Source organism: Perkinsus marinus, assembly GCF_000006405.1.
Source record: "Perkinsus marinus ATCC 50983 genomic scaffold scf_1104296967842, whole genome shotgun sequence".
NCBI classification, from domain to species: Eukaryota; Perkinsozoa; order Perkinsida; family Perkinsidae; genus Perkinsus; species Perkinsus marinus.
In genome coordinates, this window is record NW_003203396.1 from 19,759 (window position 1) to 42,293 (window position 22,535).

Sequence of the window (22,535 nt, forward strand, 5' to 3'; positions counted from 1 at the left end):
GTGGTACGATCGCTATTTGCGGTCCTCCTGTGACAGTGGCGCCGACTGACGCGGTTCCAACTGGCGACGGAACATACGAGCCCGCTTGTGATACGATGTGTCAGAGTCTTAATGATGAGGCTTCGTACTGCAAATGGTGGCTTCCTCGTCCAACTTGCCTCGGCGGTGATCAACCTTGTGGTGATCAGACGGTGTGCACCTCCCAGACGTGGCCACCCGCGCCCACGCCTCCCCTACCAGCCGGTGCCCACTCCCACGAGTCTGCCTCCTGCAACACCTATTGCGTTGGCCTCAATGGCCCGTCTTCGTTCTGTAAGTGGTGGAAGAACGAACCCACATGTCAGGGCGGCGATCAACCTTGTGGCCCATCCGATTGCCCTACCGGTACCCTCGCTCCGACTGAAGGTCCTCCGGACTCCCATGCTGGTCCGAGTCCTAACTGCGATGCTTACTGCGCCGCCGCCAACCCCGGGCTTTCCGGTGATCGCGTGTCCTATTGCAAATGGTGGCTCTATGTACCTGTCTGCTACGTTGGTGATCAGCCCTGCGGTCCAAGCGTCTGCAACAATTATGGGGAGACTACAACCCCGTCAACTGTTACTACTGCAGCGACATCGTCTATGATGTCGACTAGCCAGGCCACCACTCCTGCTGCCCCTACGACGCAGGTGGCCACCACTATGGTTACGACTACACAAGTGGTCACTACCGTGGGGCCGACTACTCAAGCGGTCACTACTGTATCTCCGACAACTCAAGTGGTTGCCACTACCCAAACGCCACCCTAGAGGCTCATCATCAAGCTCGTCTAACGAATGGAGGGCCTTAGTATATCCGTGATGATCTTGCATTATCCATGCCATTCATGTAGTTGCACCGGCATCTACGATTCGACTTATTTTACATTCATTATGTGTCGATGCTCGTGGATCATGCGAGTCGATAGTAGTGAAACGCTATTTCAATCGTTGTTGCTTTGAGTTATGTCACCTCACGTACGAGTGGGATAGTAGGACGAGTACAACTACCGGCAGTAACTCACCGTTCTTAGCTCTTGGAGACTCGTAAAGCTTCGATCAAAACGAGCAAAGCGGAAGTTCAAACCTATAGGATATGATCAAATAAGCATTAGATTACAAGGGCACATTCTCGACTCATGAGGACTTGAATAGCAGTTCACTACTATTGCCTGCATGGCGTGTGAGGTTTGACACGGACTTCCCAGTAAATTTGAGGTTATTGGTAAATGCGGATGTATCGTATTAGATATGTAGTATATGATGGATCACTTGGCTTTGCATATGTTCTGCGTACCTAAAGGCCATGAATTCCCCTATACGAATCGTATTGACCATCTGCTTGTTGACTTGATAGTATTGCCTAACCTTATATTCCCTGTGAATCACAGGCATTTCGTACGAAACGTACAAGTGTTTGAACTTGGGATTTTGCTGGAGCACCATTCGGGCGTGGGAGTACAGGGAGGTCTTATTTCCGGGTCCCTATTGAGCTATGTGTTGTTACTAACTAACACAATAGCACGAGTGAATGCAAGAGAATTGTTCAGTTCATCCGCTGGGTAAATCGACCGCCGCGTCGAGTAACCGGAGATCCTCCTCGGTAAGGTCATCCCATTCGTTGTCCTCCATAATATTCATCTGGGATTGCGCAGGCGGTGCTTCATCGAAGTTCTGAAGACATTCCAATCACCAGTGAGCCTAAGGATGCTGTACGCACCTCAGAGATTGGATCCAGATTGAAGTCGTCGACCGCCGAAGGGCTTTCGATCGGATCATCTTTGTAGGCTCGCCATGTAGGAGTGCTTGACCCGTCCGCAGCTAAACTGTGTACCTAAGCATGGGTCATTCATTGCTCATGAGCTCATACCGAGCGTGCTGATTGGAGAGCTACAATAGGATGTATCGCTAGTGATTGTTAAGATGTGGACGGTTGGGATAATAAGGCCATGAGGTATGATCTGTGCGACTCTCGATTTACGCGCCAGGAAAATAATAAGATTGAAGTATACAGCATGTTGCCTCACCATGTCCAGGGCCTTGCCAGATAGCCGCGGCCATTCACCACGTGTCGATCGCAAGCATAAGTCAGTGAAAGGCACCATCATAGTGGCCGCCAGAGCCGGCGATCGACAAGTACCACTCAAGAGGTAGTTGAGATGCACGAGGAACTGATACGATACAACGCCGTTTCAAGAGGTACTCTCGATCACGATATTTCCCACTGATTTCTGTTCCCGATCTTCTGTTTTTCGCTCCGCTCGGAATTGGTGTAATCGACCTTTCGATGGAGCTACTGGATGGCAGTTACTATCCATAACGGCTCGGCATGCCCAAGACGATAGAAAATACATTCCAACGCTGCTGTCTACACTGTGGGCTGATCGCCTGAGACATACGATGATGCAATAACTGCGCCCATGATCTAACAGAGCCACTGAGAAGGACAGGCCCGAGAACGGTGGCCTCACCAGGGCCTGTATGCGCTGTTGCGATAAGCATCAACTGATGCAAGCCGCGACATGCACTCCGCGGCATCACCAATGTCACCGTAGAAATCGATGTAATTTTCATGAAGGAGATTCACGACCTGAATTTGAAGATAACGTAAAGCGAACGCCGGTGTTCATACCGTATCGCTGTTCTCCCAGTCGGGCATACAGCATAGATCTTCTACGTCAAAGTAAGGTGGTAACCGATCGAGTTTTGGGACGAGCTTCTCGGACGGCAACTGTGCTGGTGGCCTATCTGGTGCATCGGGATCTATCCGCTTGCAATAGAGGACCTGATCGCTCACGGACTGTCTCGTAGCTCTCGAGGAGAGATCGTAAACCACACCCGCAGAGTAGCATCGAAATTCACGTTTTCCCAGAAACGTAAAAGCGCTACGTTGTCCATCTACGTCCCCTACGCCCATCAGCAAGGCCGTTACTTTGCCCAGAGCATGGAAGTAATCAAACGTGTTATCTTTCGTTCCACCACCACCTCCACTTGATGCAGTCACTGAGCCGCCAGCCAGGGCGGCCTCGAGCTGGTTTAGCGCAAATCTCGCGTCGCCTCGCGATTCCGTCGCTAATGTATCGATCAAACCTACACTATAGAGTCCCATTCGGAAACTGTCAAGATCATCCCTCACCCGGAGGTGTCTTGGCCGAACTCATGGCCGATATCTTTGCCCGGAGTATCTTTCGAATACCCGTAACAGATATGGGCCGGAAAGTGAGCACTCTTAAGCGTTCTGGCGGCACCGTTTGCCCTGCATAGAAGTGCATGACCGGTGGTGGGCAGATTGCACTTACTCAGCTTGTCTAGTAAACGATAGTTGGTAGTGCTGATGGCAACACGCCCTTTGGCTGAGACCAAACTCTCGAGGACTTCTCTCTCAGATGCACTTCCTGAGCGATGATGCAGTCCTTCGGAAACCAAAATCGACCGAGGCTGACCAGAATAAGAGGATTGCCGAGTGGACATGAGATCGAGGACAGACTCCCGAATGAGCTTCACTGAGAGGGGGAGGGGAGTCCGCAAGAACCGCACCAAAGCGTGGCGTTCCTCATAACCTGAAGGTGTTGGGGTGATTCCAGAACGTTCTGAAATATCTCCCATCCTACCCCTCACCCATGCTTTACTGCGGTACTCGGTCACAGACAGGCCGAGCTCGTCGCACACTGTATGCAATAGGAAGCTCTTCCCGCACCCTGGTGGGCCGGATAGGACAACGACCATCCTGCCACCGTTTTGCAAGGCAGCGGTTAATTCGTTTTTCCTTTCCTTCGCCACAACGAGGACTGGGGTCGGCTCTGTTACAACAACGACCGCCGTTCGAGGGGCTCTTGTCCGTACTTTGGCGACTCTGAAATGCGAAATGAAGTGAAGGAATTTCCGAGAATTTTTGGAAGCCTCACCTAGGAGGCTCTCGAGGAGCTCTCGATTTCGCTGTAGTGGATTCTTTAGGACCACCGGGTAGATCCCGAAAAAATTGTTCCGACCAGAACGGCCCAGATGGGCGCTGTTTGTTGACCCTCCGAGCAGCGCTGTCCTCATCCTCGCTGCTACTGCAGATGTCGACCACCGATTCCTGGCTAGCCGCTGAACTAGGGCCTGGACTCTGGCGCACGAGCTTGGCGTAGCGGGGAGTCTTGGACACACTCGAGCCACTTCTACCTACTGACACACGAGGCCTCTTCAGAGCTCCTCTCATGGGCGTCGATGTGGCCCTGCGGCCAACCATATATGGCGATGAGATATACTTTAGGACAGCTCAGACCCGACCCGACCACTAGAAAACTCAATAGGGGAGATCGGATATCAAAAACACATGCATTGAAATGAGAGGAATTGCTAGTTATTAAGGACTGTTTCAATTGAAATGAAGGAGACATCAAACAGAGGTTTATACGGGCAAATTTCCCGCTCTCCTGGATCAACTATTGCCAGAGCAGCTCGACCCTGCTCCCACCCCAATGGGAGCTATCGTGCCGCCTTGGCTTCCTCTCGTCACTCACGACAAATGTCCCCGAGAGGCACTCTACCGGCTCTCGTTACTTACGAGGTTTCTCCAGAGTCGTAGGAACTGCACTGTGCGTTCTAATAATAGTGTTACGACCGGACATCGTGTTACGCCCCATCCCAAAATGCTATCCCAAACTAGTCAGCTGCCGCTCATAATCAGCACTAAATCCTTCTGAGTCTCTTCCTCCAGGGATGTCTGCTATCGACTCTCTCCTCGTCATTCTACTATGTCTCCAGAGAGACACAGCCTCTCGACACAAAGCCGTCGATATCGCTAGTGCTTCGGCCTCCAACACCGTACATACCGGCCTGAGGTTTACTATCGTCTATGGCTAACGACGACGATACGTGTGATTTCTGATTCCTCGGATCGGGATGGGATGGGACCGGACTAAGGACCGCATATTAGTCCATCCATCGGACTGATGCGAAGCATGAGGCAACACGAGAATCTGATGATTCTCGCCTCGAACACGAGCCGGGAAGAGCGCCATTGATGATGAGAAACCGCCAGAAGATTACTCGATGCCGTGTTGAATGGAATGCTATGCATGCTGAACCTCATCGACGACGGATGGCCTTCCCATCTGACTGGATTTTTCAACCCGACTAATCGGACAGGATCGCGCCACAGAGTCCAGTGCCCACTCACCAATTACGATTTAGTGTTAGCCTATCTGGCTGATGCCCTCCAGCTGGAGTCAGTTGAGTTTCCTTACATGCGACTCGGGGTAGTTGGTGGCAAAGATAAACCCGCTGAAAATCTTGCAGTGTAATCAACACATGTAATAAATCATGTATATATCCCCATACTGCTAGGAAGGTCGATAGGAGTTCCGCAATACACAGTTGTTGTTAGTCGATACACGCATCACATGGTGGATCTTCTGGTGGAAGTGACTTACAATACCGTCACTGAAGCAACTCGTCAACTTCAAAGCCGTTACTCATCAATAGTAAACTCGTTCACAGTGTATTCCTCCGCTTACCACGTTGATAGGGGGCTTACACCTTACGCCCTTCGGTGAAAGGATGCCATGACCGCCAAGCTGATTGCACACAGCCGGAGGTAAAGGACTCCTGCTGAGCATGGAACAGTAGTGGTAGAAAGACAAAAACCACGACTGGACCGGACAGTTATTAACAAGTTAACGCGAAACTACTGAGAATGACAAAAATAGTGATGATGAATCAAATGTGACGAAGATGAGATGAACTGGATAGCAGCGATACGTTATTCCAATGGATCCGTGCTCGAATTCGAGGCCGCCGTCGACTTTCCTTGATCGGCCTGTTCTTGCAGTTCCAAATCATTTTTGATAGCCACAAAGCGCCCCAAGCGTGAATCGACAGCGAAAATAAGAGACAACCCAGCGAGAGAAAGTGATAAAAGCAACGCTGCGATTCCCATCGGTGACCACAGATACAGTCTACCGGCAGAGGCGAAAACCGATTGGTCCAGAGCAAGCCACACAAGTAGAAAGAGTCCGGTACCAAAAGCATAGAGGCCATGACTAGCCGGGGAGGTTGACCAGATGTAAATTGCCGAGTTGAAGAAAATAACGGAAGTCGCAGTGGCTAGCAGACCGAGGCTCTCTGTGGAGATTTCAGCGTATCCCTTGACAGAGTATATACCGACCAAAGAATTGGCGAAAGTAGCAAATGGTATCAACGAGCCCAGGAAGAAGCTGAATGCACACCATAGTCCTCTTAGCGTCCACACGATGAGATGCCAAGGGCCGAAGCGGGCCTCCCAGGGCCCCACGGCTCGAATGAACCCCTGGTGGTCGAACACTGCATAAGCTATCACTGGCAAGACCGTGAAAAAGGTGTTATAAAATTGTTTCAAGACCACCTGGTAGACGCTGGTCGCAGAGAACGCACAAGCAATACCGTACACAAATGGTAACAGTGAAAAACCAGCGTTTTTGAATATCGAATAATATACAACAAACGCGTTCTTCCTCAAGAGCTCAGGACCATGAAAAAGGAGTAAATGCTGTAGATGATGGAATCGTGTGATAACGAAGTCACTGGCGCGAACAGCTTGAGCTCCTTCATAACCAGCCACCGCAACGCCAACCTCCGCGGCTTGGATCATACCAACGTCGTTAGCACCATCACCAATAGCAAGGACCGCCCCACCTTGCGAGCTGCTACGGACCGTCTCCTCTCCACGCGAGGCCAGACCAGAGCAATAGGCCCGAGCAGTGGTCACAAGCTCAGTCTTCTGAGCTGGGGTCACTCGGCATGCCATCACGAAGGCTATCGGCGCCTCGAATAGCAACGCCCGAAGTTGCCGACTCCGGAGTATAACAGACAAGGAATCCCCAGTTAAAATGACGCTACTCTGTGACTGAGTCGTGACCATAGGGCGAGTGAACTGCAACATCTCACTGAGCTCGACGGCATCTGTCGTATCAAGGAGATAGCTTTGTCCATCGGGTGGGAACAACCCGGCACTATGGCCAATATTAACAGCAGTCTCGACTTTGTCACCAGTGAGCATCCACACCTTCATGCCGTGCTCTCGCAGGGCTTCCAAGGTCTCGGGAACCCTGGGCTGGAGCATGTCTTCAACGCCAGAACAGCCGACCAGGTCCAGACCGGATTCCAATGCTTCCATGGCATCTCTCAAGCGCTCGGGTGAACCATTCAAGTTGGCCTCGTACACCTCTGTGAGGAGTTCTCGCAGTTCTATAGGGTCGAATTTTTTCCAGCCAAAGACAAGAGTGCGAAGACCGACTTCAGAGTACTTGTCAACAGCCTGCATCAGCTCAGGGTTCACACCATCACTCGCAGCGGCTATCATAGCAGAGTCAGCGCCTTTGCATAGCAACATAGTTTCCCCTTGGAACTCAACAACGACGCTCATCCGCTTCCTGTCGCTGTCGAACGGCAACGTCAACAAGACGTTCACGCTCACCTCGCCAACCACAGAGCCAAGCATACGAGCGGCCCACGGATGGTCAACTTTGAGGCGAACCTCATTCGAGCCGCGCCTACCGTAGAATACAAGGCCAAGAATGGCAGCACCGGCCACTAAAGCGAGCTCGTCAGGGGAGCTCGCGTCGAGGATGAGGTCGGCGCAGTACTCCTGAGCTCGAGCAATGACCGAATGACAAACCGCCATCGCCAGGAGGAGCAGTCGAGCTTCTGTCGTATCGAAGCCCCATTCCGCTCGCAGTTCCTCAACAGGGAAATCAGTCGCAACATGGTTTTGTAAACACCTCGGCACTGACTCGTGCATACTGTGGGACCAGAAGTCAGAGAAACCAGTAGGACGACCTCGTCGTGGACTGTCGGGGGGCTCGGCCGAGGCGTTATCTAGTACGCGAGTAGAGGGACTCAGTGGTAACCCTGGTCGGACGATACATAGAGACTTGAGCAACATGACATTCTCAGTCAAAGTACCGGTCTTGTCGGTGAAAACGTGACGGACGGAGCCGAGCTCTTCCATGATTGTACAGGTGTTAGTCTTACAGCCGGGCATTTCAGGATCGCGGTCCACGACCAACAAGGACTGAACCACCTTCACGACCTCGAGCGTAGCAAGAATGCTTATGGGAACGAATTGGGTAAGCTGTAGTAACTGCGCACCGAAAACCTTAAGAACGTCAAACACATCCGCCTTGGACAAGTAAAAATGGCGGTCCATGAAGGCGAGGGAAAGCGATAGATGCAGAACAGCAGTGAGCGAGCACAGAGCGAACTGTATGGCAAAAAGACAAATAATGTGTTTGTTGTAACACAGCATGAGCTTGGACAGTTTATACCGCGGCTTCAGCTTCATAGCATTCTTAAGAATCCGCGTTTCATGACCGGTATAAACTACAACAGCCCAAAGGCGCGATGTCGTCTCAACAGTGCTGCCTCGGAAAATGACTTGATCGACCGATAGAGGTAGAAGACCATCCGAACACCCCTCTATCTCGATCACACCATGGAAAGAGTGAAGACTCTCACATGAGGTTTCATATCGGACTCTCAGTCTCGTTCGACAAATGCCGAACTGCGAGTTGAGATTCCCCGCGTCTCCATCAGAAGCAATGAGCCTGTTAGTCTGAGCCAATGCCGACTTCGGTTTCAAAGAGGTTTCACCATCGAGATGCTCCGTGCCAACAAACACTTGTCCTTCTTCATTGTCATCAGCGCTCGCTAGTATCACCACATCAGCAGGGACGCGATCTCCTCGTTCAAGTCGAATGACATCGCCGACCCTCAGAGCTTCCCACTGGACCACAGTGCAGACATCCCCATCGGGGACCACTAACGCCACGTCCCTCTTGTTCTCCTCAGAGTCGGCCTTATGACGGTTGTAGTCTTCTAAGCCGTCCTTGATAGCAGTAACAGCGAGAACAAAGCCCAGGGGTAGGAGGATATACGGACGACCATCCGAGTCCGATATCCACGGCAGCATCTGAAGCCCTGCCATGCAGAGGAAGTACAAGTTGGCGAAGACATGAAATTGATGCCACAAATTCAGTGGTAGAAAAGTCAAAACCGAGTACTTGGCAGTCTTCACTCTGTTTGGACGTAGGAACGCCCGCAGTCTTCCTCGCCGATCGCAGGGAATAAACGGTCGATTCGGTGTTGCCGTCTGCGGGAAGCATACCGCCATTGTAGCAGTGTCGGCCTCCACGAAGGCGTTACCCTCCATGCAAAGGACCGAACTCTGCAATGACTGAGTTCACATTCCACTCCAACTCGACTGAACAGATGTAAGAAACACTTTTCAAATTACAATGCTATAGTGAGAAGAGCAGAATCAAGGCAGTCTGTGTAATAATATTTGTTCATCAGAGGCCCCAGCAGTGATAGCCACAGTTCCATGGGCATCAGCGGCAGCAACCAGCTTAGGGCCGATCTTGCTGAAGGCAGCTTGGACGGACGACTTCATACCACCCTTATGCATGACGTATCCGGCGTCGAACGAGCCTCCGTCCTTCCCTGGTGGGAGGACTCCAACGGCACTGCCGTGTGTGACCGCCACAATTCCATCTTGATTGGGACCGTACTGGAGTAGACTGTAGATAGCAGGGCTTCGCTCATTACCGCCAGTGTAGAGCATAACCGTCTTATTCTTACCACCAGCTCGAGTATCAACATTCACAACTCGTCCATCACAAGTACCAAGCTGCAGCTCGTGAGTAGTGGACAACCCAGAGATGGAGGTATACTCCCGGCCAGGCCCGGCATCCCACTTCTGGACCACCAACTCTGGACTTCGACAATCGATCATGGCAGCACCACCAGAACCGTCCGCAGTCTCTCGCCCACATATGAGCATAATAGAGCCAGAGGGCGTCAACGCCTTCACATCGTTCCCTCGAATGTAAGGCGTGTTGAAGGATAGGATCGGCTTGCCAGGCCGTCGGGTGGACCATATCGCCATGCACCCCATCTTGCTGATAGCTGCAAGCACTTCGCCGTTTTCCGACCAGGATGCGAGCCGAAGAGAATCGCGCAAGGCAAGACGCTGTGGCATCTCGTAGATGCATAGCTCCTGAGCAGGCTCGTCCAAGGCCGGGCACCCGAAGGAGTACACCCTAACGTTGTTACTAGCTGCGGACGCGAAAACACCAGCTGTAGGGTGCGCTGTGAGGGAGCTGCTTACCGACGCTCGACCAGAGGCAGGCGCGTTATTATAGCGCTCGAACACACGCGTGCCGTGGTCGCCGTTCGCCCAACTGATACCCAACGAGAGTAACATAACGTCGCTAGCATAAAGTCGGCAGTCGGGCTGGAGGGATAAACCACAGCCCAGAGACTTAGTCGGTGAGGACTCGGCAGCCCCTGTGCTCAGGGGAGTTCTTTCACTTGGGACTATCTTGGTACCAGCTGGCAGATTGGTGTTGGAGTTCAGCACTGATCGTTCGAGGTCCATGCGCCAGTGCAAGTCGGCCCGGAAGTATTCCTCAGGGGACATACCATCACAACAACCAACAGAGGACCGTATAAGTTGGGGTAGATCGATAACCTTCACAAAGCCGACCTCGTGACCAGCCGACACTGCTAGTCGCAGTGAGGCCCCAGGAGATCGGTCCAAGCACAGCCCTGTGACCGAATGCCATCCGACCTGACTCGCGATGCCCGTCAAAGCTAGTGACTTCGGCAAGTGCTCGCTCTCTTGCTCGGGAGCTCTGCGATACACTGGATTGGTACTCTGTAGCAGCCTGAGACGCCTCGGTGCTCCCAAGATGGTCTCTAAGGGATGCTCGCTGTTGGGCGCATCGGCCTGGCCGGCCTGCACAGCATCTGGCTCCATCATAGCGCCGTAGATATGCGATTTCAAGTGCCATCTGACCAACAGTTGATACTGCCGTTCGTAGACGGTCAACTTATTAAAGCTCTTCGGTGGGTTCAGAACTCGTTCCAAAACGAGTGAGCAAACCACAAGGCACCGCAGCCGCATAGCGCGAGGAGTTGTTGATTCGGCGAGGCAAGTAAGGGGCGGCGCCTCAGCCTCCACGGCCACCTGTGGTGAACACCCCGGCTGCAGTAGCTCAAACAAGACGCCAGTGTAATGCTCAGCAAGGCTCAGGCGAGCGTTATCGGCCTCCTTTTTCCCATCAACACCGTCAGCAGCAGCTGCCTCGTGCTCCAGCAGGAGCCTTTCGAATTCACTCAAGACCACCGCCGCGGCAGCTTCCTGGATCTCAGGTATGCTGGTAGACCAGTCCCCAATGCCAGCCAAGACCATCGACGTGAGCTCTGCTGCCCAGCTGGGCAAGAGCGTGCCTTCTCGCGAGGTCTGGATCAGTCTCGATAGTATCGACCACAGTTCTGGTGCTGGAGGCATGGGGTTGAGTCTTGGGTCCAGCAGGGCACCTCGGACACGGCGTATCCAGTAGCTCTGGAGATCGCTCCCCAAAGGCGGGGGCAAGGCCTTACCCGGTATGCAGGACGGCATCTCCGAGACCCTCCGAGGGGTGAGGTTGTCATCAAACATAATAGAAGCTCTACGGGCCCAGTGAATGGCGCTAGTAAGAGGAGATTCCTCGACCACAGGTGGCAACAGCGCGACCAAGCCTCGGCCTAGCAGGCGAGTGGCTATAACAGTCGTTGGAGTATCTTCCACAACAAACTCTGCAGCCACAGCTCCAAAGGCAGGTACCGCACTACGAAGATATTCAAAGATATCCTTCGTAGAACACGTACTGAGGTAGGCCGGTGTGGGCAGGACGCCCAACTCCGATTCACGTTCTACCATACCGGAAGCAGTGACCGAAAGGTCTTTAGACGCCACAGATGCCAAGCTTCTAGCGAGCTCACTATAGTCATGCAAAGACCAGAGCCTCCAGAGCTCCACCCAATCATCGAAGTGCTTCCCAGCGAATACCCCATTCAAGTTGTCCTCGACCATCACACCGTCATCGTTGGCGCTGCTTCTACAGAACAGAATGGCCAACTGGACATCCTCAAGGTACCGTATGGCCACATTGGCAGCCGACCGGACATCACCAATAAGCAGGAAAATGGCTGCTGCCATTGAATGCCGTTTTTGCCGGATCAACTCGAAGGCGTTCTTAGACCCGATACGCTTATTTTCGGGTACAGTGAAGTCCATGGCCAGGAACTTGGCAATATTTAGGGTCCTAGGGTTGCTAGTGAGCTGCCCATGTTGCTTGTACAGGGACGCCAGGACGTTTTGCCGGCCCAGTAAGGCCAACCACAGTGCACTCTCGTCCTCAATGACCGACAGCTCCTTGGTCTTCCGGTACTTAGCAAGGGAGTTCTTCAATAGCAAGTTGAGTACAGTAGACCGTAGCAGGGTGAGAGACTGAGCCCAGAAGCCCACGCCCATTCGGCGAAAGAATGTACTCCAGAGCTCAGCGCCGATGTCGTCAGTGATAGGTGCGACTCGAGTGACCAGCTGTAGCAGGAAGTCATGGGAGCGGCCAATTGACGCTAGGAAGCAGTCCTCAGTGTTCACCGCTATACCCAGGTCTATGCACTCCTGCCTGTGCTCGGGGGAAAGGACAAATGCGAGCTTAATGAAGAACCGCCTTGATGGACCATCGGTGACCAACCGTTCAATTTCGTCCTCAGCAGCAAACTCATGACACCAAGACGGTAAAGTCTCTCCCTGCGCGAACGCCATCTCGAGAGCCCTGTGCAATGCAACAACTTGGTTTGAGTCCTCCAGTGGCAAACTGGAGGTGGACAGCGCCCTCTTGGTTTGGTCCGGAAGGTCTTGGATGGTCCTCCCAGCGATGAGGCAACGGTCCCAGCCCATACCGTCCCGCTGAGGTATCAGGGCACAGCAGCTAGGAGGAGGGTTGCAGATCCCAAGGGTCATCCACCGTTCGCCCTCTGCATAGCTTCTCGATCGGGCCACTACCCTTGAAGAGCTCACGACGATGACCACTGCGTTAGTGTCTCTGATGCAGTTGATATGCAATGAGCCTCTGACCTCAGTGACATCGAACACATCGGAATGCACAACACTAGGTGGCATCTCATAGGTCGAATAAGCACACAGTTGACACTTGCCCATTCCTAGGTCAAAGATCAAGGCAACCACATCAGTTGTAGCAGCCACACTGATCACCGCTACAGCTCCCTCAGGATAGTCAATCTCACATCGTTTTTGAGCCCTTCGTGGCACAGCAGCACCAAACCCCTCCAACACCACCGACTCCTGCTCAACATGACAGTAGGCATAGGCAGTAGGGCTGCATATCGCCACCGGACTGCCAGGACGGGTGTCTACGGTGCTGAGGATGTCCAGGAATAGTGTATGATCATGTCCACTCGTATCCCTCACCCGAGATCTTGCTATATCTACTCTCCCATCAAGCGTAACAATACCGATCACATCACAAGTGGGCGTAGCACACAACCCTGCAACTGACCCCATCAACGTCTTCTCCGGGACAGTACGGATCTCCAAGGGCTCTGGTCGTGACCGATACGGTGGAGCTAGCATGCACAGTAGAGCTGAATAAGCCTTAACCGAGGCCTTGTCGGTGACAGTAATGAAGACCCCTTCTCCACTGCCAGTGGGGAGCCAACAAACGTCCTTCACAAAGTCGTCTTCTATGACCCCCGCGGCAACATCAGCCTTGTCGCTCGCCAATAAGTCAAATATCCTAACTGTTCCTCTGCTCGTGAGCTCCAGCACCAAGTTGGGGTCTTCGGGATGAACCAACACACGTCCAGTGGGAGTCACCATGCACACTCAGTCGGGTGAAACACACACTGTTATTGGGACAAAAATTCTGTAAACGCGCGTGAAAGTGAAATCTTGACAAAACCAAAAGTCAACACATGAGCTTTAGAAACTACGAAAACGGTGACGAATGCGAACCCTCCGATGATGACCTAGTCTTCAGAGAAGGCGTAGTCGAAGTATTCGTCGCGCGAAACTGATAGAAAAACCGTAAAAACTCTTAAGCTCACTCGCCACACACTACAACTGCCGTCCTGATTCTGATCGATATTCCTCATAAACCTATCCACAAATGAATCCGACATGTCCAAAAAGATACTGCGGATCTCCTGTGCGTCAACTCGCCCTGAACAAAGTCGACTCTCCTCTAAAGTGTTGTAAGGGAGGACGCAGCAAGTGGGAAAGGTAATCACTACCATTCCCATCGAGGTCCATCTCATGCATTTGGTCGTCAAATCGGCCCATAGTTTGGGCGTCAACGTCCCTCACGGTGGCATGTACAGCGGTCACGATCGATAACAGGATTGACGAGAGATAGAGTGGTGAGTGCATGGTGAAGAACTCTGAGTGACTGGCAAAGCCTATCGAGGGAATAACACAACAACAAAGGGGATACGAGTGATAAAGGGGTCTAAAGACCTAAAAGTTAAATAGTATACTTTACTCCTCAAAGCCGTCCTTTGCCAAGGCATCCCCGATGAACTCCTCCCATGATACTGACAGAAGCACTGATCCCACCATCCCTTGATCGAACAACGAGCTTATTTATCATCGGAGTGAACGAATCAGAGTTCTTCACTACGAAATAAAAACCACACAGATTCGCACATTATATTCGGATATGTATCGAATACCTCCAACGTGAAGACCCAAGCATTTCCCTATACGAATACGGCAAGTCGTATAATAGTAGTATAATACCAAGTTTCACAATCTACCACCTATAGAATAAGTGCTCCCCAGCATACGTACTCGCACCATCCTGATTGGTGTCGGTCTTCCTCAAGTACTCATCCAGATACCTCTCTCCTGTATCCCCAATGCTCCCTCTGATTTCCTGTGCATCTATCAGGCCTGAAACAAGTAACTTCATCCCAGTGTCCACCGCTCAAGTACCGTCTTGGTTGAGATCGAACTGATTGAACTGCTTGTCGTAAATCTCCTTCAGATTGAGCTTATCTCGGCTTTCGACCGTGAATAGGAACCACGATAAGAAGCCGATTGCACGTAGTGACGCGAGCATAGAATTATGGGCAAAAATTAGCAAGTCTTCAACTAGTGTACAACAGACATAGACAAAAATCCAATAGAAGTTATATAACGGTGAAGCACTTGATCAGGTGATGAAATTCCTCAAGTGAAGGCCTTGCTTTTCTGAGACTCTCGATATAATTTTCTTGAAGAGAAATAATCGGACGATATGGTTACGGACATATATGATCCAGCAGTGACAGAGTGCCGCCCTGTGAGAACGATCTCCCCGAATTCAACAAGTCTTGGTACCATCGTATGAAACTGAGCCATGGAAGGCTGTGGGGGCTAAAACCCTTTAAAATAATGATATGCAAAAGACGTTAATCGTCTATACTCTTCCTGAGAGAACCGTCAATGAACTCCTCCATTGAAACTGCAACGTAGAACTTTACAACTAATGTTATCGCTACTATCATTATTACTCATTCCATCCTGATTGGTATCCATTTCAGCCAGCCTGGTGATAACAAAGCGCTCGACGATTGGCAAATATTCTATGGAGATATCAAGCTGAGATGATCTGATCTCCTGTACATCAACGTAACCTGATACAGGGAATGGGAAATGAGACTAATACTGTGAATAAGGAATACCATCGTTATTGGTGTCGAGTGAGTCGAAGTGTTTCATATAAAGATCTTCATCGGGTTGAGCTCGTGCAAGAAGCATGATGCTGCAGTACCACAGTGAGAGCATAACAGCAAGCGATGTGACACCTGTCATGTCGGTAAGGAAAACTGAGGACGAACCCACAGTGCTCATAGGTACACATCAAGACGTGAAGTAGAGGCTCGATTCTGAAGAAAGCAGAAAATTGGATCTCTTCTCAAAGTAGAGGTCGATCCCAAGATTGCTGAAAACTTCCTCGCGAAGATGCGTTATTTTCACTGCCTTCAGATTTCGAAGGAACGGAAAGCAAGCTACACTGGAAGCGCAACCCTCCTGACGACAATACAAAGGTTGAGCTCCTGACTCAAGCCGAGTGGGCGGAACAAGTACAAGTATGGAACTATTGCTCATTGGGAATCACTGAGCGTTCAACCATCAGCTTGAGCGTTCAACCATCAGCTAGTCTACCTCACTCACGGTCGGAGCCGTCCTGAACCTGTCCTGTTGGTATCCAATTTCATCACTAACACTCCCATCACGCACAAACCTCAGGCATAGCGGCCCCATTTGCTAAAAGGATTCCCCAATGGTTTAGTCTTAAGGCATAACGACCCCATTCGCGAAATAGATTTCCCAATCCCACAGACCCCTGGCATAGCGGCCCCATTTGCCAAATATCTTCCTCAATCACCCAGTCCTCTGGCATAGCTGCCCCATTCGTCACATACATCCCCAATGGTACAGTCCCCACCATCACCTTGATATTTACTACCACTCCTCCTCCTCCCCCTCCTCCCTACTACTACCCTGTGAACCGCTACCTGATAGTCGATGAGGTCGACCGAATAGTATAGGTATCCTTATAGTAGTATGACTAGTAGTAGGCATCTCCTATTGCGTAGGTACTACACGATGTAAGACCAAAGGAAGGTTCATTTACCGCCTCCTTTCAGATCGATGAGACACATTGACCTTCCCTAGGCACCAGTCAATTGTCACGAGAAACGTGAGTCGTCAGAGAGCCACAACTCAGGTATTGCTGGCACTATCCCGCTACGGATCATAGAATGCATAAGAACATCTAACCGGAGACGGCTGATTAATTCGCGACGCGCTCATGACGTCTCCCGTCCCCTCGCTCTTAGCTAGTTTCTCTACTGAAGTAAGACATTGAGTCTCAGAAACCCAGCGAAAATATAAAAGCAACACAAGGATGATAATGGTGTGGATAATAGTGTAAGATGAGGACCTCCGCATACAGTGACCACGGTAGTAGTCCATCATCATGATGATCATCACTTAGTCTGATAGGGCATAGTCGAGATACTCATCCCGGGAAACTGAACAGCAAAAACAGCTTAACACGCGAATACTACGACTAACAAGTTTTCACAGCCGATACACTCTATGGTCTCATACTTATTATTCTAGAACATACTGTATATTGCAATGAACTAGGTGAGCACTCCTTCACGGTAACTCATTCCTCAAATCGAAAGAGTGCAACACGGAAAGAACTACAAGTACTGACCTGATAAGTACTAAACCATGTTGCATATAAAATTGAATGTGTCCACTAACTATAGACTGAGGAATCGGACAAGCATGTGATCAATAATTGAATATCAAGATAGTAATATTGGACACTTTCATCGAGTGCTTTAACAAATTTGACACAGAATGAGATCCATCCCAACGTACTTGTGCCATCTTGATCAACATCAACTCTTTTTAAAAACATATCAACAAATCTGGTAGGCATAATGCCGAGAGCGCTTCGGATCTCCTGAGCATCTACCACACCTAACAAATAGAACATCAGAACGATACAAGTCTTCCCCCGACCAAGCGCCTACCGTTCCTATCGAGATCGAACTCCCGAAATTGCTCACCGAATTGCCGCATTCGGCGCCTCCCATAGACTGGAGACTCGCCGGCACGTGCAAGGCAAGCAGAGAGTATTGTATAGAGAGAAAGTACAACTACGTACTTCATTAGGGAAAGAAAACAATCAGCTGAAGTAAGGAAGGTGATGAGCTCTGTAGCATTTCATCGTGTCAGGATATGGAGGCGGAGCTCCAAAACACAATATACAAAACAGGTTGGAGTACTCACCTAAGTGCTAGGATGTTCTCACCAGGAGCGAGTGCTGCGATTGAGATTGAACCGTAGAGGAAAATTTTTAATTCTCCTCAGTGATATGGCGTGAAAATAAATAATGCTGATACTGATGTCAATTATAGCGCTTGACGGCTTCGAAGCACATACCGTGATTCATGCGTTGAAAGCGGGTGTGTGACGTGCACAATCTCGAGTGACTCTCGAAATCACTGCGCAGCAAATCGATCAGTTGGGCGAGCGCTAACTCAAAAATTAGTTTTCGGTGGTCCACCTGAGCAAGCTTCGCAGTACTTCCGTTGTCGTCCAGGATGAGCAGCAAGGAAGTTGCCAATGCATTTCGCTGGTATAGGGCTCTGAGCAAACACAGAGGTAAGATGTTGTGGTGAACAGCTCGGAAAAGGTGCTTATATGTCTTCATACCATTCCTACGATTATTCATCACCTATACGTAATTGTTCGTAACACTTCTACTGTAGTCATTCTAGTATGGCTTGAGAGCTCTACTGTGATAACTTAGAAACCTCATTGAGTTGTAAGCGATAAATGACCGCCTTTTAAGTTCTGCATTTACTATCAACATCGTCATGTTGTATATCACTGTTGCATGCTGCACCATGGTCACGCCTTGCCTGTCATCTCTCAGGTCTAGGTCGAGAGCTTAGCCATGCAACTCGATACACCAACTTCAGTCTGCAACATGCTTGGGGGAAATTCGATTGCCAAACGCAACTCCTCACACGTGAGGCCTTCGTTCCCCTCATGAAGCGAAATCCCGAGGTGAGCCTACTTTTCCCATGCCGCTTGTCATAACATTCTTGTTGCCCCTTTTAATCGGTTTCTCCTACACCGTCTTGTCTACGAACTTGACTCTCTCACTACTTCGAATTTGCTCAATGACGCTATGCATGCGGTGGGGCGACTCTCCGACTAGTCGTATGACCATAGAATTTACTATATTCTCCTTGGCAGGTTTTCGACAGCGACATCGCTAATTTCGATCCCGTCTACTTCTCCTTGATGAAGCCTTCTGGCGATATCTACCCCGAAGCGATCGCTGCAGCCAAGGCAGCCGCTCAGTAAGATACTCCCATATAGTCTTTCATCATGTGATGCATTCCAGGTCGGCGCCAGAGAAGGAGGATGACCCGAAAGAAGAGGCAAAGTGATGGTAGGTCAGTGGGAGGGGTGGTTGACGGCATCATGAGCTTTAGGTAACTTGTCGAAGTGTAGAGTTTTGTGGCGCGCGGTCAATCAGCAGTAGCGCTTTTTTGTTTCCAGTTGAAGTATATGCTTGCGTTAAGAGTAACCTAGTGTGTGTGGGACGGACGGTGATGAATTTTGTGGCGCGTGACGCTGTTTTAATGGAGGATGGGATAAGAGAAGCACAAGAGGTTATAGGGGGAAAAGGAATCTACGATGTTACATCAAATGTGACGAAATCCAATAAAGATGGAGAATTTGTATTATGTAGACCGTAGTGTGAAGAGTCACGAATCGTGACTCACGATTGGCAATATCAAAGTCTGACACTCCTAGCTCACACGGTCAAGCGTTCATCCAAATAATAATATTGTTGCTCCCTTCCATTGACATTCGTCTTCTGCTGTCGTTGGTGGAGGCATCCACGATAAGTCATGTTAGTGCCTTCCTCGGGCTAACAGTAGAGTGAGGGCGACTTGGGCACGAGGTGAGTGCGATGATGGTGATGCATCGAGACTCTCCTAAGGACGCCACGACCAACTCTGTGTAAGAGCCTATCACCAAGAGCCTATAGGCTCTCGGTTTCATCCGCGTCACTGTTCTCAATCGAGAGCTCTATGATATAATCTCTCAAGGAAGGAGATCTCACGATTGCCGATTGTTCCTAATTTCGGTGCTAATATGGCTGGAACGTATAGAAGCGTTCACTGTTACCCCATTGAACGACTATCAGCCCAGATCAAGTCGGTGGCTAGACGAGTACATCAACATGTTGGTCATGCACACTACCATTCCTCACGCAAATTTCATGCACACTTCCGTATGGAGTTTATAATTGATATTTCTAACGTGTAACAGTTCATTTCTCCTCCTCTCCTCCTCCTGCTCCTCTTGTGAGCCCTCAGGGGCATAGGTATCAGTCGATGTCTCCTGCCCAGCCACATAAGTCTCAGTTGATGGCTCTTCTTCGGCAGGCTCCGGCACTTGAGTATAGGTCACTGGCCCTTCCTCCTCATGGGCGCGTTCCTGTTGCTGCTGAGCCATGATTTTTCTCATCAACGCGTCGTTCAGCTGTGAAGGCGCCCCTTGGGGCATAGTCGGAGTATCAGCTTTGGGTAGATTGCCCTCGTTCTTTACCACACCATTTCTTTGAACTCTACAGAGCGCCTCGATGAACTTCCCAGTGTTGTCTCTAGCGATTTTTCTATTGACGCGGCTTCTCTTCATCTCCTCAGTGACTTCAGCAATAACTCCTGTCTCGCGATAGAACTTATTAAGACGATTCACCCATTGCGCACAATTCTTGTTGCTAGCTGAAGGATAAGGCATGCCGTTGACCTTCTTCCCAGCCTTAGTCTTATAGCTCTTGAAAGCGGGGGCGAATGTTGATCTCTTGCCCAAGTCCCTGAGATTGTCGTATAATATAAATCATCACAACGACAAAGGCTACCCTAGAGAGTCGGCCGGAACTTCGTATACCATCTTGTCATTTCCTAGACATGTGAGAGCAGTCACATGCACTCCGCGCAGTTCTTGACCACTGTCGTCATCGGAGGCCTTGAACCAGGCCCAGGTCTGAGCTGCTCTACTGTACGCATAGCATGAGTTCAGAGACGTGGGAATGTTATCTGTGATTACCTGAATAGAAACGGTTTTCTCATCAACAACTTTTACTCTGTGCGGTAGACTCACTTTGATTCCCCTTCTTCCAAGTAGGGAAACCCCAAAGGCCGCTGTGATGACGACGAGAAAGGCTATTAAATTTAGCATGTATATTTCAAAGACAATAACTTCACCTAAGTCAACCACCGTACCAGTCTCTTGCCAAGGACACGAGACTGCTGTGTACACTACTGGCGAGCGAGATCGGACACTTACTTTCGGGACATGGAAATGCTCATTGAGAAAAGAGACGTGCTAACTAATTAGCACGCCAGCGCACGGTCATTTTAGCACGCGCCTCAATAAGTCGATCGGGAGTTTGATTTAGCTAATGTATACTTGTTATATGGATGCATTCATCATGCCAAGAGATTATATGAATATTCGCCGTATTACCCGAGAAATCAAATTTTCATGCATTTGCATAAGGAAAACGCACGCACAGTATTTCGCACCATGCAGCTTTGGCGAAGTAGGTCGAGCGTAAGTCCCATGATGTCACAAATTCGTAATTAAGAAGAGAGATGTGGTCACTATTGCTATCGCGGATGTCCTGAGACTTCCCAGGAGTGATCACCGTTCAATATCACTTGAGTGACAACTTGTGTGAGCAGTATTGGTCTTTCGTGATAACGCTAGCAACGAGAGTGCTCCCTTTCTATCAACCCTAACGCTGTTCTCAGCAAAAACAAGTACCCCGTTGTCAGCCGATAGCAACACTTCAATAGCTACTACTGGACGCTGTACAACCATGCATCTCCTTCTCACCTTCATGCTATAGTACATTGGAGTTTCACAACCCGTTTTACGTGAAGTGGCGTAATACTCGGTGAAAAACGCGATATTCGCGGTGATATGCAGTAGTCGTGAAATATGTTTTTCATTAGTCTTTTTCATATCACTAGGGTGAAACTCCACTCAAATACTGTATACTCGTTGTTAGTGTAGATAGAATGCTTCAAGGGTGACAGCACTACTACTGTCACACGCGTTGATAATAACAGTAACAGTTCACTAATGCACAACTCTGACATTTCTCAGTAGACACTCCAAGACATGATTAAAAAACTTGATAAATTCTTGGTCACAGTTGAACACACATAAAATGAGTTATACAGCAAATGGATGGTCGGGGAGTATTTGGATGAATAGAAGAACATAAGTGGCTAATAGGACATTGAGAGTGTTTGCAGCAGCAGCAGCAGTCGATGGCACCTCCTGTGGTCTTTCCCATAGGGTGTCCTCAACAGGACCCGCCCCACATTGCTCTACTCTGGCTTCAGCGTCACTCTCCAATTCATCATCTCGGCATCCCACACATGTGCCGTCTTCTGGACATAGACCAATATTGAAGTTGGCAATTCTAGAGGGGACACCATCGAAGCACTGTATACCACCATAGCTGCCTCCTGTAGGGTCCTCAGCCATGCAGTTAGTATGTCCATATTGACAAACGTAGTAGTTACCAGATTTCGCACATCCGATCTTATCAATGCCCTTCCAAATCATAGCAGTAAAATGGCCGATCCCAGAAATGTCCTTCCACGAATCACAGCGGCCCTTCATAAAGTCATTATATTCATTATACCAATTCCACACAGCACAATGCTGATTATATTCACTGTTAGTGCCATTGCAAACACTAGGAGCTGCGCCATATCCCATAGCCAGATTTTCCCCAGCATAAGGAGCCGACGAGTACGAGCCTGAAGCCAGGAACTACACACGTCACTTCCACCGAGAATTCACCTGAGTGCACCAAAGAGCCGCCTTCAGTAGCCAAATGATCAGCCCATTGCTGAGATTCGGCCTCCAGTTCGGTACTCCACTCAACTGGTCCGGCACCATGCAGACAGCGAAAGTAGTTATGATCCTTCACCCAGCCCTCGACGCCCTCAGCCTCCTCAAAGGCTCCGTGAACTGAAGTAGACTGCAAGACGAAGAAACCAACGATCGCGGTTTTCATAGAGGAAAAGTTTCTCCCA

The 22,535-nt window shown here is 50.0% G+C and overlaps 10 protein-coding genes across 10 annotated transcripts; 2 read left to right on the forward strand and 8 right to left on the reverse strand.

Annotated features, from left to right (window-relative positions):
• Positions 1-95: 95 nt before the first annotated feature.
• On the forward strand, positions 96-788 carry Pmar_PMAR004181 (hypothetical protein; the record flags this gene model as incomplete). Its single annotated transcript, XM_002768544.1, has 1 exon — positions 96-788. The coding sequence occupies one exon, from the start codon at positions 96-98 to the stop codon at positions 786-788; it is 693 nt and encodes a 230-aa protein (XP_002768590.1).
• A 2,858-nt stretch (positions 789-3,646) lies between these two features.
• On the reverse strand, positions 3,647-3,817 carry Pmar_PMAR004182 (hypothetical protein; the record flags this gene model as incomplete). The annotated part of the gene is made up of 1 exon (XM_002768545.1): positions 3,647-3,817. A coding segment is annotated over one exon (171 nt), but the record flags the coding sequence as incomplete, so codon positions are not given.
• A 1,910-nt stretch (positions 3,818-5,727) lies between these two features.
• Positions 5,728-9,189, reverse strand: Pmar_PMAR004183 (phospholipid-transporting ATPase, putative; the record flags this gene model as incomplete). Its single annotated transcript, XM_002768546.1, has 1 exon — positions 5,728-9,189. One exon carries the CDS (start codon positions 9,187-9,189, stop codon positions 5,764-5,766), a length of 3,426 nt encoding a protein of 1,141 aa, XP_002768592.1. The 3' UTR covers positions 5,728-5,763.
• A 108-nt stretch (positions 9,190-9,297) lies between these two features.
• On the reverse strand, positions 9,298-12,633 carry Pmar_PMAR004184 (hypothetical protein; the record flags this gene model as incomplete). Its single annotated transcript, XM_002768547.1, has 1 exon — positions 9,298-12,633. One exon carries the CDS (start codon positions 12,631-12,633, stop codon positions 9,298-9,300), a length of 3,336 nt encoding a protein of 1,111 aa, XP_002768593.1.
• Positions 12,634-13,856: 1,223 nt separating this feature from the next.
• Pmar_PMAR004185 (hypothetical protein) lies at positions 13,857-14,256 on the reverse strand (the record flags this gene model as incomplete). The annotated part of the gene is made up of 3 exons (XM_002768548.1): positions 13,857-13,900; positions 13,949-14,050; positions 14,121-14,256. 3 exons carry the CDS (start codon positions 14,254-14,256, stop codon positions 13,857-13,859), a joined length of 282 nt encoding a protein of 93 aa, XP_002768594.1.
• A 62-nt stretch (positions 14,257-14,318) lies between these two features.
• Positions 14,319-15,179, reverse strand: Pmar_PMAR004186 (hypothetical protein). Its single transcript, XM_002768549.1, has 2 exons — positions 14,821-15,179; positions 14,319-14,778 (listed from the first exon to the last, which is right to left on the reverse strand). Exons 1-2 carry the CDS (start codon positions 14,945-14,947, stop codon positions 14,639-14,641), a joined length of 267 nt encoding a protein of 88 aa, XP_002768595.1. The 5' UTR covers positions 14,948-15,179; the 3' UTR covers positions 14,319-14,638.
• A 99-nt stretch (positions 15,180-15,278) lies between these two features.
• Positions 15,279-17,562, reverse strand: Pmar_PMAR004187 (Guanylyl cyclase-activating protein, putative; the record flags this gene model as incomplete). The annotated part of the gene is made up of 5 exons (XM_002768550.1): positions 15,279-15,331; positions 15,381-15,503; positions 16,374-16,388; positions 17,269-17,370; positions 17,424-17,562. 5 exons carry the CDS (start codon positions 17,560-17,562, stop codon positions 15,279-15,281), a joined length of 432 nt encoding a protein of 143 aa, XP_002768596.1.
• A 434-nt stretch (positions 17,563-17,996) lies between these two features.
• Positions 17,997-18,854, forward strand: Pmar_PMAR004188 (hypothetical protein; the record flags this gene model as incomplete). The annotated part of the gene is made up of 4 exons (XM_002768551.1): positions 17,997-18,057; positions 18,332-18,465; positions 18,658-18,764; positions 18,809-18,854. 4 exons carry the CDS (start codon positions 17,997-17,999, stop codon positions 18,852-18,854), a joined length of 348 nt encoding a protein of 115 aa, XP_002768597.1.
• Positions 18,855-19,683: 829 nt separating this feature from the next.
• Pmar_PMAR004189 (hypothetical protein) lies at positions 19,684-20,658 on the reverse strand (the record flags this gene model as incomplete). Its single annotated transcript, XM_002768552.1, has 3 exons — positions 19,684-20,293; positions 20,339-20,526; positions 20,581-20,658. 3 exons carry the CDS (start codon positions 20,656-20,658, stop codon positions 19,684-19,686), a joined length of 876 nt encoding a protein of 291 aa, XP_002768598.1.
• Positions 20,659-21,660: 1,002 nt separating this feature from the next.
• Positions 21,661-22,516, reverse strand: Pmar_PMAR004190 (Cysteine-rich secretory protein 3 precursor, putative; the record flags this gene model as incomplete). Its single annotated transcript, XM_002768553.1, has 2 exons — positions 21,661-22,256; positions 22,300-22,516. 2 exons carry the CDS (start codon positions 22,514-22,516, stop codon positions 21,661-21,663), a joined length of 813 nt encoding a protein of 270 aa, XP_002768599.1.
• Positions 22,517-22,535: the final 19 nt, after the last annotated feature.

Bases quoted from the DNA above. Each gene is read 5' to 3' on its own strand.
- Pmar_PMAR004186 (XM_002768549.1), bottom strand. From the start codon at position 14,947: ATGCTCGCGTCACTACGTGCAATCGGCTTCTTATCGTGGTTCCTATTC. The intron at 14,779-14,820 runs GTACTTGAGCGG...TACTTGTTTCAG, and splicing joins GTTCGATCTCAACCAAGACG to GCCTGATAGATGCACAGGAA.